The sequence below is a fragment of the Apium graveolens genome, chromosome 5, assembly GCF_009905375.1.
Source record: "Apium graveolens cultivar Ventura chromosome 5, ASM990537v1, whole genome shotgun sequence".
Taxonomy (NCBI): Eukaryota; Viridiplantae; Streptophyta; class Magnoliopsida; order Apiales; family Apiaceae; genus Apium; species Apium graveolens.
In genome coordinates, this window is record NC_133651.1 from 170,507,493 (window position 1) to 170,525,094 (window position 17,602).

The window sequence follows — 17,602 nt, forward strand, 5'->3', positions numbered from 1 at the left end:
TTTGGTCCTTTGGACCACCTCGGGTCCGAGCATCTTCCGCTCTCCTACTTCATCCCAGTATAAGGGAGATCGACACCTTCTTCCGTACAGGGCCTCATAAGGTGGCATTCCGATGCTAGCATGAAAGCTATTATTATAAGAAAACTCGATCAACGGCACGTGATCATCCTAACTTCCTTTAAAGTCTATTGCACAGACTCTCAACATATCCTCTAGTGTTTGGATGGTCCTTTCACTCTGCCCGGATGGTCCTTTCACTCTGCCCATCCGTCTGGGGATGGTACGCGGTACTCATATTTAACTTGGTCCCCGCACAGTCTTGAAAGCTCCTCCAAAATCTGGAGTTGAACCTGGGGTTTCGGTCTAAGACAATGGACGCTGGGATTCCATGTCACGTCACTATTTCCTTAAGGTAAATGTCCACCAGTCTATCGACTGTGTATCTCTCATTGATAGGAATGAAATGAGCTGACTTTGTCAGTCGGTCTATGATCACCCATATGGCATCATGGTTGGCTTTCGTCCTTGGTAAACCGATAACAAAATCCATGGCTATCTGTTCCCATTTCCATTCGGGAATCTCCAGGGGTCGTAAAAGTCCACTGGGTCTCTGGTGCTCTGCCTTTACTCTTTGGCAAGTCAAACATTTGCTTACTCGTTCTGTTACGTCCCTCTTCATGTTGGGCCACCAGTAATATTCCTTCAAATCCCTATACATCTTGGTGCTTCCCGGGTGAATGGAATACCTTGAACTATGGCTTTCATCCAAAATCTCATCTTTAAGCTCTTGAACGCTCGAAACCCAAATCCGGTAGGAGTACCTCATTATCCCTTTATCATCTTTCTCAGTATGGATCTCTTCTCCAGTCATTGACTTTTTGCCTTCATTCATTATTTCCTCTTGGCACAATCTGATCTTTTCTAATAACTCTGGCTGCATTGAGATCTCAAACAGCTTTTCAGTTCCGGTTCCGGTTACCTTTACTTCTATTTCCATTCTTTCGAAATCCCTGATTAATTCCTCCGAAGTCATCATCATTCTGAGCCTTTCCTTCCTACTGAGGGCGTCAGCCACCACATTGGCTTTCCCCGGATGATAGAGAATCTCACAATCATAGTCCTTGATTAGTTTAAACCATCTCCTCTGGCGCATGTTGAGCTCTTTCTGCGTAAATATGTACTTGAGGCTCTTATGGTCTGTGAAAATCTCGTACTTCTTTCCATACAAGTAGTGCCTCCAAATTTTTAGGGTAAAAACTATAGCCGCAAGCTCAAGGTCATGAGTAGGATATCTAATCTCGTATTCCTTCAGTTGTCTCGACGCATACGCAATCACTTTACTGTGCTGCATAAGCACACACCCTAATCCTTTGTGCGACGCGTCACTATATATCACAAAATCTCCTTTTCCGTCTGGCAATGCCAACACCGGGGCCGTTACCAACCTTTTCTTTAATTCCTGAAAACTGTTCTCGCATTTCTCCATCCATTGAAACCTTTCTGTCTTACGAGTAAGTCGTGTCAAAGGGGCTGCGATCTTCGCAAAGTCTTGTACAAATCTACGATAGTAGCCGGCCAATCCTATGAAACTCCTTACCTCTGTGGGTGTGGTTGGCCTTTCCCAATTTGAGACCGCCTCTATCTTGGAGGGGTCGACCAATACTCCTTCTTTATTGATCACATGTCCTAAAAACTGTACTTCATTCCGCCAGAATTCAAACTTCGAGAATTTGGCATATAACTGTTCCTCTCTGAGTATTCCTAGAGCCATCTCTGCGTGTTCTGCCTCAGTCCTTGAGTAGATTAAAATATCATCGATAAAAACTATCACACACTTGTCCAAGTAGTTCTTAAATACTCTGTTCATTAAATCCATGAAAGCCGTTGGGGCGTTGGTTAATCCAAAGGACATTACCAAGAACTCATAGTGCCCATACCTGGTACAGAACGCTATCTTGGAAATATCTTCGGGTTTAATCTTTAGTTGGTGATATCCAGTTCTCAGGTCAATCTTGGAAAAATAAACAACATCATTTAGCTGGTCGAACAGATCGTCTATTCTAGGTAACGGGTACCTGTTCTTTATGGTTAGCTTGTTCAACTCTCGATAGTCGATGCACAGCCTCATGCTCCCATCCTTCTTCTTAACAAATAACATTGGTGCTCCCCACGGAGACACACTGGGTCTTATCATACCCTTATCCAAAAGTTACTACAATTGGGTAGCTAATTCCTTTATTTTAATGGGGCTAACCGGTAAGGTGCTTTTGAAACTGGCGTCGTCCCTGGGGCCAACTCAATAGCAAATTCAATCACTCTATCGAGTGGTAATCCTGGAAGGTCTTGTGGAAATACGTCTTCAAATTCATTGACTACCGGAATATCTTGTAAGTTGGGCACCTCCTTCTGCGTGTCCACCACATAGGCTAGGTAAGCCTCATTTCCTTTTCGTAGCATCCTTCTGGCCTGGGCCATAGTCAAAAACTTCTGCGTCTGCCTCTTTCCTCTAAATATGACTTCTTTCTTTCCTGGGATATTTAACTTAACTTTCTTCCCCTTACAGTCTATCTGAGCATCATTGCTAGATAGCCAGTCCATTCCCAAAATTACATCAAACTCTCCTAATTTAAAAGGAATCAGATCAACACTAAAAGATTGCTCCCCTATGCCTAACTCACAGGCGGGGTGAATCTGGTTAACAGGAATAATTTCATGATTGGCTATTTCTACTTGTAAGGGCTCTATCAAAGGTTCAGCTTTAGGTCTTAATTTACGCGCAAAGTCCCTTGATATAAAAGATTTAGTTGCTCCCGAATCAAATAAAATGTTTGCACTGACTGAATTTAGAGAAAGGGTACCTGCGATCACATCTGAGTCTTTCATAGCATCCTGGACTGTCATGTTGAAAGTCCTCGTAGTAGATGGCTTATTGGAGGCAGCCCTGCTGGCTCCTGAAGCTGCTGGTTTGTTCATTGGGCATTCTCTCTTCCAATGACCCGGGCGTCCACACTGATGACAAGTGGTGGTTGGAATGACGGCAGGGGTTGATGAAGGGCACTTAGTTGAATAGTGACCTTCTCGACCGCATTTAAAGCAGGTTACTGGCTTTCCTTCACACTCCCCAGTGTGCATCCTTCCACAAGTGTTACAGGCTGGCAATGGGGGTCGAGACTGGTTGGAATAGGACACTCTTGACTTCTGGCTGCTCTGGCTCACATTCACGCTCATTGGCCGCTTAAACCCAGTGTTCTTTCCCGGTAGGGACACTGCTTCTCGATTAAATCTAGTTGGGAAGCTCCTTCCTGCGGAACCTCCACCCATGCTCATACTTTTCCTCTTTATTCCCTTCTTCTCTCTTTCCTTCTGCATATGTTCACTTCCGGCTTCTACAATTGTTGCCTTTTGCACCAGAGTGGCATAATCCGTAAGCTCAAGGATTGCCACCCTATTCTGAATCCACGGTTTTAGTCCCTGCTGAAACCTCCTGGCTTTCTTTTCCTCGGTGCTTACAAATTTCGGCACAAACCTTGATAACTCAGTAAATTTCGCTTCGTACTCTGCTACAGATAAGTTATTCTGCTTTAGCTCCAAGAACTTGAGCTCCATCTGGTTTTCCATAAACCTCGGGAAATACTTTCCCAGAAACAACTGACTGAACCTCTCCCAGGTTATGATAGCATCTATCTCCATGTTTTTCTTGGCCTCCCACCAGTAGTTGGCCTCTCCTTTCAGAAGGTAGGTAGCAAATACAGTCTTCTGTGCCTCATCGGTACTCAAAATCTCAAAGGATTTCTCTGTTTCCTTTAACCATGCCCTTGCCTCAACTGTGTCGGCTGATCCATGGAACTCAGGGGGCTTAAGGGACTTAAAAGCCCTAAAAGAGTTTGCCACAGCATTGTTATTTCCTTGAGGGGGTGGGTTGGGTTGACGTTCCAAGTTCTGCTTTAGTAGTTGCATGAACTGGCCCATGGGATCCATGACTGGGTTTGGTACTGGTTGCTCAACCTCAGTTTCTCCTTCCTCAGCCTCTATCTCAAATCCCTCAACATCATATGTTTCCTCTTCCTCTTCATACAGGGAGTCATCTTGTTCAACATAATCCTCATCTTCCTCTTCACTGTGTTCCTGGTTCCTATCGTCCTGGTTATGGCTTCCCTGGTCCTCAGATCCAGGGTTCACCCTAGTTCCAATCTTTCTTGGCAGCATGATACTGATAAAAAAAATTATTGGGAAAAATTCAACGTTAGGTCACAATCATACACAACATTGTGCCATGCATAGCTCTATAATGGGGAGAATGTATCTCGCAATTCTATTATATTATGACAGTTCTAATAAGAAGTGCAGTAATAATAATGATAAAAATAGTGATCTCGTCACTAAGGAACTGAACCGAAAGGAAACAAATATATACATAATGCGAGAAATACATAGTTTGATCTGGTCAAAAGTACAACAGTGCTACAACCATCTGTCCCAAAAGTGATACACAAGAGTCTATCTGTCTAGTCAGAAAAAGGGATGCTATATACAAGTCAACCATCCCGGAAAATTGGCTCTTACTAAGGCCTCGACTAACTAGACAACTAGACTATCCCATCGTCAGTCCTGAATCACACACCGGAGCGGGTCAGCTCCCATACCCTTTCCATCGCACGACGGAAGATATAGTCGGCCTGCCGCCTGGAGATCCTACCATGCCTGTCCCCCTGGAGCGATCTGAGTCTCGCTCGGGACGTGAGCTCTATCCCCGTCAGCTCCCTCCTCAAGGATCGGGGTATAGCAACCCTGGTCTCATAAGCTCGGGTACGCCTACCCGCCTTCTCCGCATCCAACTCCCTCCTGGCCTCATCCAGTCGGGTCTCAGCAACAGCCACTCGGGTCCTCAGTACATCATGAACATAGCCGTGGGCTAACAAAGACTGCCTATGGGCAGGGTCGAGAGGTGGTGAATCCGGAGCCGCTGGGGGTGCCTCCTCAGTCTGCCTAGGCTCGGAAGTATGGGTCTCTGAGCTGTCATCATAGGGGCTCCAAGATAGTGGTGGAGGGGTAGGAGCTCTGACCACCGGGAGTGTGGGTAAAGGGGTACCAGTGTACACTACCATAGCTCCGACACGCTCCTCGGCTACTGGGACCTCATCCGGGTCCTCCTCATCTGAAATAGCAATGACCTCTGTCTCTGACTCCTCTGAGGGGTCCTCCTCATCCTCCTCCATCCCAGGCTCCTCCTGATCCTCGACATCTAGCAGTGCCTCATCATGCTCACGCTCGAACATCTCAGGGTCCTCTATCTCATGCGCCTACATATTAAACGAGCTAAGTTACTATCATGATACTTATAAGGGTTCCCGTAAGGGTTTTAACTGTCAGCGCTACTTTAAGTAGTCCGACCATGAACTTGGCAAGAGTTCTTATTATCTTTGTGAGTTTATTATTACATCGTCGCATCATCTCTGAGGTTTATAACGCTTAGCTCTGATACCATTTCTGTAACACCCCCAGATCCGGGGTCGGGGATCCGGGTCGTCACGGTCTTTCTTTCCACAATATCACTTCACTTAATTAATAATAATTAACCTTATGCTGTGACCCCACACTAACACACACCACAACCCGTTATAGTCTCAGAGATGAAATTGAAATAAGTACAAGTCTTTGAATCCACAATTTAAAAGTTATTACAACCCAAAATGATTACTTAATAAGTTTACAATTAATTGCCATTATCTGCCACAAGTTAAATTATACATAATTGATTCTCAAAAGTAGAAGGTCTGATCTACAGATAGATCTACCTCTGCAGCTATAGCAGCTATGATCTCAACGGGAAGGCGCGGGGTGCTTCCCACGCTCTAGCGCTGGGTCTGCTTGAGTCTGGCCATCCTTCCTAACTGTTGTTGTGTGATGAAGAAATAAAGCAAGAGTGAGCATTACAGCTCATAAGATAATATATAGTGTAAACAATAATGCAAGTATCTAAATGGATAACTTACTAAAATCCTTTATCAAGTGCAAGATAATTACTTACTAGATATAAGCAAAAACAAGGGATGAAGTTACCAAATACTTCACAATACTTATATCATTTATAAAGCTACTTGAACTACCACTGTTCAAGGTATAAGGAGCTTTCAACAGTTCATCACATAGATGAGACTACAAGACAAGATTTGAATAGATTAAATCTTTGAAGTATTATTGAAGGAAATGGAATTATGATATACTTCATTAAGTTCCGATATATATATCCACATATATACCTTCTTTATATAGTTCCTGAAAACCTCTGTCATGTAAAGTATGAACAGAGTTTGTAACATCCAATAAATTTTTGGAAGGAAAAAGAATTGTGGCATAAACCCGATATCTTGCTGATCAGGCAAAGATACCTATAAGTAACCTTTTCTACTAGTAGATGGACGAATTCCCCACTGGTCATCACCCTGGTCGCAATAGGACCTTATGCTGGACTGCCACTCAGCCACTTACGCATTTGATGGACTCCCACTGATCCACTTACACTATCATGGACGCCCACTGAGCCCATGTTGCTTATGCCGACTCGATAGATGGACTTACTTCCCGAACGTTGGGTAAGTAATCAATTCATTTACCAAAACCGCAACCTTGTTGTGAATATAAAATATCCACAGAGTCGGATCCCTCTGGTTTTGAGCGAGTATTTAAATCCCCTTTAAAAAGGAAGATCTTAAATATATAAAAAAATGAGTTTTGGGATTCGCTCTAACTTTTAAAAATCATTTTTAAAGACTCGAAAACACTTTAAAGAGTGTTTGGAGTAATGTTGATTTAATAAAGTAAGTCAGCTCCAATATATTAGAAAATATCTGAATATTATTATTTAAATAATATTCCCATAAAGAATAATCTTTATACAAATAATTGAGGTAGAAGTTGTAAAACTTATACTTGAAATGAGTATTAAATAACCAAAGATATACTGATACGAAAGTACTATCTTTATTTGAATAATCAAAGATAAGTTTGATTATCGACACCTTATTCTTTAATAAAATAAAGAATATATATCTCAGCAAATAATCGGAGTCATAGATCCTCAAATGAATATTCCAATAATATTCATTAGATAATATAAACTGAGTCATAAGCCCTCGAATGAATATTCGAAATAATATTCATTAAATAAAATAAAAGGAGTCATAAGTCCTCGAGTGAATATTCAAGTAATATTCATTAATTAATATAAAGTTATCGAATAAACCTTATTCGATTAATAGTTTTAAAAACTATTCATATATATATATATGTATATATATAATACTCGGGAGCCTCGCCTCCCGGTTTTAGAAAAAGTTCACTTTTGGATCCCCTATACTAAGGGTATACTCAAATACCGCTTATCTCTAGCATAGGTATTATCAACTGAATCAACAGATATATGCATCAAGAATACGAAACAAGCATGCATATATACCATATCACATGCTACAATATATCGCAAGAATTTGCTAATAACAAATATGCATTTATCACAAGATCATGCATATACACATATACATCACAACAACAGTTATACAGGTAGAAAACTTGCCTGAGTGACTGGGGGTTACAAATGGCTCGGGACGAGTCTGGTAACCTATAAACAACATGTGAGTTGGAATTAAACCAAAGTCACTTGTAAATCTATACTTTAACCAAATTAGACTCTAACGCTCGCTTTGCGCTTACTGATTCTCTTAAGTCACTCGAGTACCCTCGGCTCCACCATTTTTAATAATTTAACCATTACGAGTTTTAAGGCGATTCCTTCGCGAGTGTCTTACCAACTTCCTATTACACTTTACATAAATGTTTCATACTCCAATTAGTCCTTTAAGGTCTTTATCCTATGTTTCAAAGTAAGGCGAGGGGTAATGGCTCGTTCGCGAAACGTCGTTACTTAAAACGGCCGTTTCTCCTAAACCGTACATCGGAATCAAACGAACCACATATCAAAACGAAGTTCGTAACATGAACTATCTAAACATGGAAATGGTCAAAACCTAGCAGGGAGCTCTCGGGTCCTAATGTTATGAACAAAAGCAGTCTAAAGTAAATCGGACATTACGACGGCTATGTTTACGCGATTTCCCAAATTTATACCATTCCAAAACAATCACCAATCAACCCCAATCCATTCATACAACCAAAGTCCATCCATATCACACTAAAACAGCCCCCAAAACCTCAAGTTCTCCAATTTATGTTATTCTCAATCATGAATTTAAAACTATACTTAAGTCCTTTACTAATCAACAAGTTTCAACATTCAATTCACTACAACTCCAACCCAAACTCTAAACCTACAAGCATTAAGCTACTCTTTTACCATAACAACCAAAATCATCCTAATATACAAAGTAAAGCTAGGGTTTGGAGATGATATACCTTCCTTGAAGTGATGTGAGTAGCTAGGAAGCCTTAAGAAGCCTTGAGATGTCTTAGGGATGCTTGGATCTTAAAGGAAAAACAAGAAAAATCAAGTTAAAACTCTTGAAATCACTATTCATTATCTTCTTCATTGATTTCTTGGAGAAGATTGTGAATGATTTGGAGGCTTAAACTTATAGAATAGCCATAACTATGCATAAGGAGTACTAGATAATTATCTTACCAATTTAGGAAGCTTGGAACTTGAATTTTGAAAATTCTTCTTCTTGAAATGAAGAAAAGCCGAGAGCTCCTTCGTTGAAGAAGAAATGATTTTGTGTTTTGCTTTGTTTTGTTTTGGTTGGTTGATTTTCTTTTGATTTGTTTTGGTTAATTACCTTTTTAACCTTGAACTTTGTGTGGTTTTAAATCATCCAACAATTCCTTCCCTTATGTCATGCTTATGTCATCATGTGATGTCACCCTCCCCTCTTTGTCCTCTTCTCATTGGTTGGATGACATCATCCCCTCTAATCTCTTAGATTAGCTTCTAATTACTTGGCTAATGACCGCTGATCTGTTATACGGTTCGCTTAACTTTCGTTTTCGTTTATCGTTTGAGGGATCATACCCGGGATCTTATTACTTAGGTTCCCTTAACCTTTCTCAATACATTATATTCCTTTTTATGATCCTCTATTAAAATCCTTGAATTTAAATCCTTTTTATCCTGTTACCTTATACTCAATTCTTTCGATATCTGGTGGATTTTCGGGAAAAATCAAAAGGTTCAAATTTGGATTCTGACGATCTTTACATACACTTATATACCATATAGAGTACCAATAAAATCTCATAATTTCCATAAAAGAAACCCTACATAGTGTGGCATGAACAGTTTTCTTATTCAGCAATATCAGCAAAAACACTATTCATAAGGGTTACAAAAAGTTCAAAATTTTGGGGTTATTACAAATAAACTCAAATGCTGGGCACAAGTGAAAAGGGTCCTTGCAGACCTTTTGAGAATTAACCTCAACAATCAGGTGCCATTGGTATATTTACCAATAATGAATGCACCTCAGGTAAGTGAGGTAAATACTTCTTCAACTCCTACTACTTCCAACCCCATTATTTCTTTGCCTTCAAGTGTGGCCATGTAATCTGTGTCCTTGTCCCAACAGATTCCTACCAAAGCCACCAACCCTAAAGTTTCATGACCAAAGTCAAAGAAAGCCACCTCTGTTGTTTATCAAAAGACAACAGTTGTAACAACTACCATAAACCCTGAGGGGAGTGAACAGGGTGTGAGTGGTGAGGGGAGGGGTGAACATCAAGAAACCCCTCAGGATAAGGTAGGAGAGGTGAGTGGTACCCCAGCTAGCCAAGCCACAGTTTCTCAAAAGACTGTGGTAGTTGAAAAGGATTCAAACTCATCCCTAGTTGCATCCTCCCAAAAGGGTGTAGCTATTGAAAATAGTCCCCAACCAGGGACACAGAACAAAAGAGGGAGGGACACTGAAGCCACATACTCACCTGTAAAAGCCTTTACAAGAAGAAAGATGATCAAAACCTTAGTTTCCACACAGGGTGCACACACTGCACAGATACACCCACCTGTATCTATGCCTTCTCAAATTCAGCTTGATGTGACTCCAACAAATGTGGAGTCACAGCCCCATTCTCTCAAAATTGACATACATCAATCACCAAATTCTCCATCACCATATCTGGATGTAGACATGATATTCACATCAATTCCTGATTCTCCCTCTTTAAAACTCAGGGAGGAGCCCCACTCAAATACTGGTGATCATCATCTTTTAGATGATTTGTTGGATCATCAGCCAATTCTTTCAGATTTGGTTGAAGAATCTGTGTCACCTAAATTAAAATCAATCCACACCAATTCAACAATCATGTCACTTTCAATTTCTACTTTTTTTCCTTCTTCAACGGATATTCCTCATCCGTTGACAAGTGGTTGTTCTTCGACGGATAAGCTTAACAGCAGTTATCCATTGATATCATCAGTTCCTACTTCAACGGATACTCCCTATCCGTTGATAGTCTCTACACAAATAACTGAATCAATTCCAAGTGTAGAAGACATGGTTACTGTACAATGACTTCTAGGTTTGAGGGAAGGGAGTGAAAGTTTGAGTGAGAGGCTGGGTTGCTCCCAGGCAAAAGGAGAGCTTGAGAGTCTAAATATGCATGCTATTTCTTCCAGCATTGCAAAAGAAAGTGAGAGGAGTGCCACCTTAGTAGGTGAGGGTGAGGGTGTGAGGAGTGTGAGCCAGGGGGAGCCCCTGATGCAAGAAAAGAGAGAAATTGAGAGAAAAGCAGGTATAGAAGGTATAAGGGTGGATCCAGCCATTGCTAATGAGTCAATGATTGTGGATGATGCTGAAATGGAAAGACAATTTCAGCAACATTACAAGGCTGTAATTGATAACATTTCCTTGGATGCTGACACTTTTACTCATCCTGTGTCAGCCTATCAATTGTTGGCTACTCAGGGCAATGAGGAGACAGAAAGGACCTTAAATCTAGTACATACTTCAGAATCTCTATAAAGGGATAAAGCTGTTGTCAACTTGATGCCTTCTATAGCTGGTGAGCCATCTGAAGAATTTGGAGCAAATTCTAATGTTGATGACTCTGTTTCATTTGATGGAAGCATGAACTTAGGGGGAGATAAAGGCCCAAGTTCTATTCCAGACTTACCTGAATGGGCATTGACAAAGGAGTCAACACCAGGACAATTCAATGTCTCCTTAGTCAAACAAATCATGTCAATCCAAAGAGCCATTCAGAACACCTCTAATGCTGGTACCAAGGCTCTTCTTCAAGCCCACCTAGATTCTCTACATTTCATGAAGCTACAACAATTAAGGCAGAATCTGAGTGTGGATGAGCTCAAGAAGGATATAGCTGACTTAAATCCTACAATTCTGAGAAGCTGGATTCAGTCATGCCCTATGGTACCATGCAAGACTTGTTACTGAGACTAAGAAGAGAATCAGATGCTGAAAAGAGGCTGGGCAAGTTGGAGGACAGAGTTCATGTCATTGAAAACTCTGTGGTCACCATTCTTTAAAATCAACAGTCTCAGACAAGTCTACTCATGCAACTGGCTAAAGCACAAGGCTTGACTCCTCTCCTTGATGATAACAAAAAGGGGGAGAATAAAGAAGGGGGAGGGGAGCCATCTACACATATTCAAATATCCAAAGTGCTAGTTCCTGCCATCACTACTTCTCCAACACTTCAAATCAAAGGAAAGCTTGATGGAATTGATCTAATCCAGCTAGCAGCAGCTGAGATGAAGGTGAAGGAGCAAAGGAGAAAAATTGATGAAAGGATGCAACAGGTGTTTGGCTCTACAACCTCAAAATCATTATCTGTGAAACATCGCACAAAGGTTGAGCCAATCATTATGGAGCACAAGCCAGTAAGGAGGAATAAGGTTGGAGAGACTTCCTTTAGGAATTTGAAACCCATGGTACTCAAGCCATCCACTAGACTCAATAGGGACTCTACAAAGAACCCTCTAAACTTTAGTCAATCAAAAGAAGTAGATTTTCCTCTTCCAAAACCTGATGAAGACAAAGTTTTGGGTGGCAGCATCATAAAGCACAAAGAGACCAATGATGTAGTGGAAAGAATGAATATGGCTATCATTTATAGAGAGGGAAAGAGTATCTGTGTGATACAAAGACATCCCAAATTCTCTAAATCCAAAAGGGAAGAAACCATGAGGTTAAAGGAAGAAGCTAAAAAGCTGAAGGCTGACAAAAGAGCACAAGCAAAGCTTGAAAAACAGCTAAAGTCAAGTCAGGATGAAGAAAAGAAGAAGATTGAAGACAAGAGTGAAGAAGACAAGATTGAAAGCAGAAATATGGATATGGGGAATGTGGTTGGTGAGATTGTGGAGGAAAGAAAGGAATGGCAGAAAGGGAACAGAAAGAAGGCCAATGCAAAAAGGAAGAGTGGAGATGACACTGAAGAAACTCAATCTAAATCTAAACCACTACCTTCCATTCCTAAACCTTTTATTGCTGATCCTAGTATAAATATCCATGGTGAACCAATCATCCCTATAGAGGAACCTATTGATTGGGACACCATCAACTTGCCTACCTTCCTAACTACCTCTCCACCACCAAAGAAACTGAAAAAAAATCCAAATCTACACCTCCCCTAACCTCAAGTAAATTCACTCAGAAATACAAACCTAAGCCTAAGCCACAAGCCTCAAAGGATGATTATGTTCACATTTGTGACATAAAAGATTTTATAGATATTGAACCCTATCTGGATGAGCTGGAGGAAGTAAGGGGAATAAGTGCATACAAACAGCTCCCAGAAAGGCTAGTGTTCAAGTATAAAGGAAGTGAGGAAAGGACTTGGCCTCTTCAAAGAATTCTAAATGAAGGCTATTCTACCTTGGTTATAGTCTACTCTGCTATTAAAAGGGATTCTGGCTTTACCAGGATTGCCAAAACTGAGATTCTCAACAAGATTGCCAGCATAAGGAAAACTTGGTGGGAGTCTAATTCCTTGCCTAGAACATTACTCATACCTGAGCATGAAATTACAATTCATAAATCACCTCATTGGTTGATGGAGTTCAGAGACAATAAAGGAGTCAAAAGATTTTTCAGACTTGAAGACCAACTTAAAATTGCCAGTAATGAAACTCTCAAGGACATGCAATATAAGTTGGACATCAGTGAAGAAGATGAAGCTGAATTCTATAGACAACTCCAACTCCAAGTAGAGGAAAATGACAGGAGGCTAGGGAAGAAAACAATGGATCAAAGAAAAAGAAAATAATCTGCTCAGCCTAAAGGAGCACCCTTGGAAATAATGTAATTCTTCAATTCTATCTCAGTACATACACTTTTGTAACATTTTTGAATTTCTACTTGACTTCAGTTCATACATTTGTTAAGTGTTTTGTTATCATCAAGTTAAACCTGAATTTATGCCAACAATTCTATTAGACATAAATAGGGGAGATTGTTAGGAATATGTGTATTAGTTTGATGATAAGTTAAACAAAACACTTAAGTAGAAATCTAGTGTTTGTAGCCTCAACGGATAAGACCATTCTGGCTATCCGTTGATGGAGTAGCTTTACTTAGAAATAAGTTTAGTATTGTAGCACATTTCAGTTTCTGTATTTAAGTTATAATTCTTAGATGATTGTGGGAAATTATAAGTCATGTTGACTACTAGTGGATATGCAAATAGGAGGTCTAATTGTAAATATTTCATGCCTTGTAATTTTGTATAAGTGAAGTAGTATCAACTGATAAATTAAATGCCTTCAACGGATGAGAAATAAAGCTTCAACGGATGTCTCTAAAGCTTCAACGGATAACATCCATCAACGGATGAGTGCATCAACGGATAAAACTTCAACTGCTAATGTATCAACGGATAAAGCCATCAACAGATGAAAGCTTCAACGGATGCTCAGTTCAATAGCAGTTGACAGTGACAATTCATAAGCTGACAGAGGCACGTGGGTTGACAGAAACAATTGAAATGTGGTAGCCTCTTGGAGGAATCAAGAAAATGCAGCATTTCCATTCTGGTGCAAACAAGGAAGTATTCAAAGATTCACAGATTATCCTAGATTGCATTGGATAGAGAAATGAAGAAGAAACATGTGAAGAATCTTTTTAATTGTATTTGTACTTTTGTCTTCACTTGTAAACTTGATGATATATAAACCAAATTGCAACTAGTAATTAGATGGTGAATTTTCCAGAGCTGTTTAGAAAAACATAGAGAGAAAATCATCTAGTTTGTACTAGGACGCAGCTGTGATCAATTTTTTTGAATCACAGATTTTCTGAAATACACATCTCTGGTGGAACAACAAATCCGCCAGAAAAGTTTTTAAAGCCTTTGTGTTCTTTACATTTATGTTTTGAATATATATATGTCTGCACCTGCCCAAAGCAATTCACATACAACTGTTCATCAAAACACTTGGCCTTTGAAACTGCTCAAAACTTGAAAAAGTTTTGAGATTTACATTCAACCCCCCTTCTCCTTTCTGTAAATCTCATTGTTAGTTCCTTGGGAATAACAATAGTTCAATATTTTGGTAACATCTTTATATCTTATTGTAACATTTCTTTTTAACACTTTTGTATTTATTGTAAATTTTTTTTGAATGTTTTTACCAACATAAAAATATCTACTAATTACACTTTTAACTTAAACACTCAAATCCGAAGTTCAAATACAACACAACAATATAAAGTTTTAAGTCAACTAAAATAAACAAAGTTTGCAAATTCATCCAAAAGCCATAACTTTTGACCACATTTCTAATTAAGCAAAAAAAACCTCAAGTTCTAATATCAAATTTATCTTCCAGCAAGTTCCTGGCTTGCCACGAACAATTCATGTGCTTTCCCTTGTGCTTTCTGCAACTCCATTGTGTGAGGCTCAACTAATTTGAGATCAACATTTATCCTTGTGATTCTGTCCTTAAGACTCCTTACTTGATGTTCATTTCTATAGATCCCATATGAGAATGCGACATCTGCAGCTCAAACAGCAACATGTTATTTCTTTTAGATTGTAAAAGTCTAGTATATTAGTTTTCCACGTTATTACTTTTCCTTTTCCTGTACATATAGTTAGTAACCAAAATTTCTACAGCTTAGTATATTTTTGTACTAATTATTTTCGGTAATTTTTTACAGGATTAATCAAAAATAAAAACGAAAGCTTGCATGTACTAATGTCGGGAGATCTCTTCCCTAAATTCATTACAATGCCTTGTAAATATAAGCCATTAGTGTAGTGATCCGGAAACAGCCCAAGCCACGACAGATATAATCATCATTGTCTTAGCTTAGCTATTTTTCTTTTGCTATCATTTTATTGTAAAACAATTATATAATACTACTAAATTTAAGTCATTTTTTAGCCCACCTTCGGTACTTGCGCAATTTGGACTTTTTTAGCTGGCTTGTACACTTTCACAAATACTAGAATAAGGTCAGCTACCTATAAAAATGCAATGGTACAACTAGATTAGAGAAATAATCATGGTTTCTGTCATTTTTAATTAGCACCAACATTTTTATTTAGTACATATGTGCTTGATGAAGGCTTGCTTGATGAAGGCTTTTCTTTTCCAGAGAACTGTATTTAAAAATCCAAGGTCAAATTAAATAAGAAGTATAAAAATCTAGGTTAGTCACGGTAAAAATCTAGGTCAAATTATTTGGAATGTCTCGAATGCTGCCTGCACTAAGGTAAGATTATAATATAGAAGCAAATAAATTGAACATCATGCAAATTTTTCATGTAAAAAGAATAAGAGAACATAGAATTTAGACCGTGCAACTAACCATTTATATTCCAGCGAGTATGAGATAATTGTAAAAATGAGATCACCTTGTATATCTCCAAATCCACCTTCTCGTACTTTGTGTTCTTCACTAAAATTCCTGATAGCTGACTTCAAATCATTGTAACCGTATATAGTTGATCCCTGCAACTTGGTTACCCAAGAATATCACTTAGAACCCAAAAACCAATCACAAAAAACCTGGTAAATTAAAAAGTGAACACATGTATTTTATGGAAGGCAACTCATCACATTTGTATGAAAGCATCCATGCCATTTAAGGCCTAATTTACCTCTTCTAGTTGCCTACGCTTTCTTAATAATCAAAATCATAAAAGTAAGGCAAGAATAAAAAAGAGAAGGCTTATAGCCCCAACTACGCCTGCAACAATGGATGTCTTCGTGCTTGAGCTACCTGGAAATTAATTAATAAAACTTTACGGGAGTACGCAAATTAAAATGGTATATTACTCAGGTTTTAATTAAACACCGACACTAATTTACATATAGCACATCCAGTTTTAAAAAACCAACTGAACTCGAGAAGTCACTTCATATCCAATTTCACATAAATACAAAAGGTAGAGAGATAAAATGTTAAAACTGGAGGAGTCAACACTAAATAGTGACATTGTTTGCTGAAGAACATCAGAATTCAGAACTCATACACAGTTATAGTCTTAACTATACACAGACCACCCTAAATAGACCAAACTAGTTAACAACACTCACAAGTAAACTTGCAATGCAGAAGCAGATAAAAAGATGCTGCTCCTCCTGCTGCTCCAAAGCCCTGGTGATGAATCCACCATTTTTGTCTGAGAATACAAGTTTGGAAATATGTGCAGACCAGAACTCACATCCCAAGCAAGTGCTACAGGTGGAAAACATCGACTTTTGCAAAGCTCTGCAATAAAAGTAAGACTTTACATTCATAATGGTCCAAACACAGATCTGAAATTAGTCCTTCGCATGACATAATAGATAAAAATAAAGAAGTGCAAATTAATTAATTATGCATCCTAAGAATTATTTTTGAATAAACACCGAAACTAGATATTAATTTTTCTGCTATATGCCTACATTTCAGCTAGTGAATATGCAGGATTAATGATTGTTTACACTTCATAACACTCCTTTTGAGCCTCATCTAGCAGGTTCATTACTTGACCAGTATTCTAACAGTACACAAAGAAATTACCAAATTAGGAGTAATCAGAAAGAAGAAAATATAAAATTGATCATACCTGCGTGAGGACAAGTTAACTCTGTTCTTGCAGAGGAGGATTTGACTTGTGCTAGGACCCCCAAAGTCCTTGATACCTAAACTGCTAAACTAACCACCAATAAATGACCAGTGTTATACTAAGATGCTAAACAAGGAGTATAGCCCCTTCACAGCTGGATAAAAATTCATAAATACAAAAAAATTGGGAAAAGATGCAAAAAAAATAGAAAGCTACATTTCAAGCATAATAGCTAAATACCTGCACGTTTTTAACAGATGCAGTATACAAGCGTATCATAACCAATTAACCATATCAACAATAAAAAAAATATCCAATATTCTGCTCACATGTCATAAGCATATCAATTTATACTGCACTCGCTTTCAGTCACGACTGTCTTACTCCTCGACTACCTATTTCCCTTTCCTACGCCTTGCCTCTTCTGCTCACATATCATAAGCATCTATCAATATTCAATTTATACGATTCTATTCGACACATACTTCTATCTACCCTTCGTTTCACCCAAATCCGATTAACGGATTGAAAGTTACGCAATAAACAAGTAAACATCCAATATACAGACCGACAGTTA

At 39.0% G+C, this 17,602-nt stretch overlaps 1 protein-coding gene across 9 annotated transcripts; it reads right to left on the bottom strand.

Annotated features, from left to right (window-relative positions):
- Window positions 1–14,608: 14,608 nt before the first annotated feature.
- On the bottom strand, window positions 14,609–17,319 carry LOC141724622 (uncharacterized). 9 transcript variants are annotated; one of them, XR_012576806.1, is made up of 7 exons: window positions 17,266–17,319; window positions 17,026–17,114; window positions 16,511–16,685; window positions 15,780–15,928; window positions 15,520–15,570; window positions 15,358–15,432; window positions 14,609–14,962 (listed from the first exon to the last, which is right to left on the bottom strand). XR_012576806.1 is itself a non-coding variant. In XM_074526835.1 (5 exons), the coding sequence occupies exons 1-5, from the start codon at window positions 17,302–17,304 to the stop codon at window positions 14,784–14,786; spliced, it is 579 nt and encodes a 192-aa protein (XP_074382936.1). In that variant the 5' UTR covers window positions 17,305–17,319; the 3' UTR covers window positions 14,609–14,783. The 9 variants fall into 9 exon arrangements, 4 of the variants coding, with proteins under 4 accessions (XP_074382936.1, XP_074382935.1, XP_074382938.1 ...); XR_012576809.1 differs by lacking the exon at window positions 15,520–15,570 and having other exon boundaries at window positions 15,826–15,922; XR_012576808.1 differs by lacking the exon at window positions 15,520–15,570 and having other exon boundaries at window positions 15,826–15,928.
- Window positions 17,320–17,602: the final 283 nt, after the last annotated feature.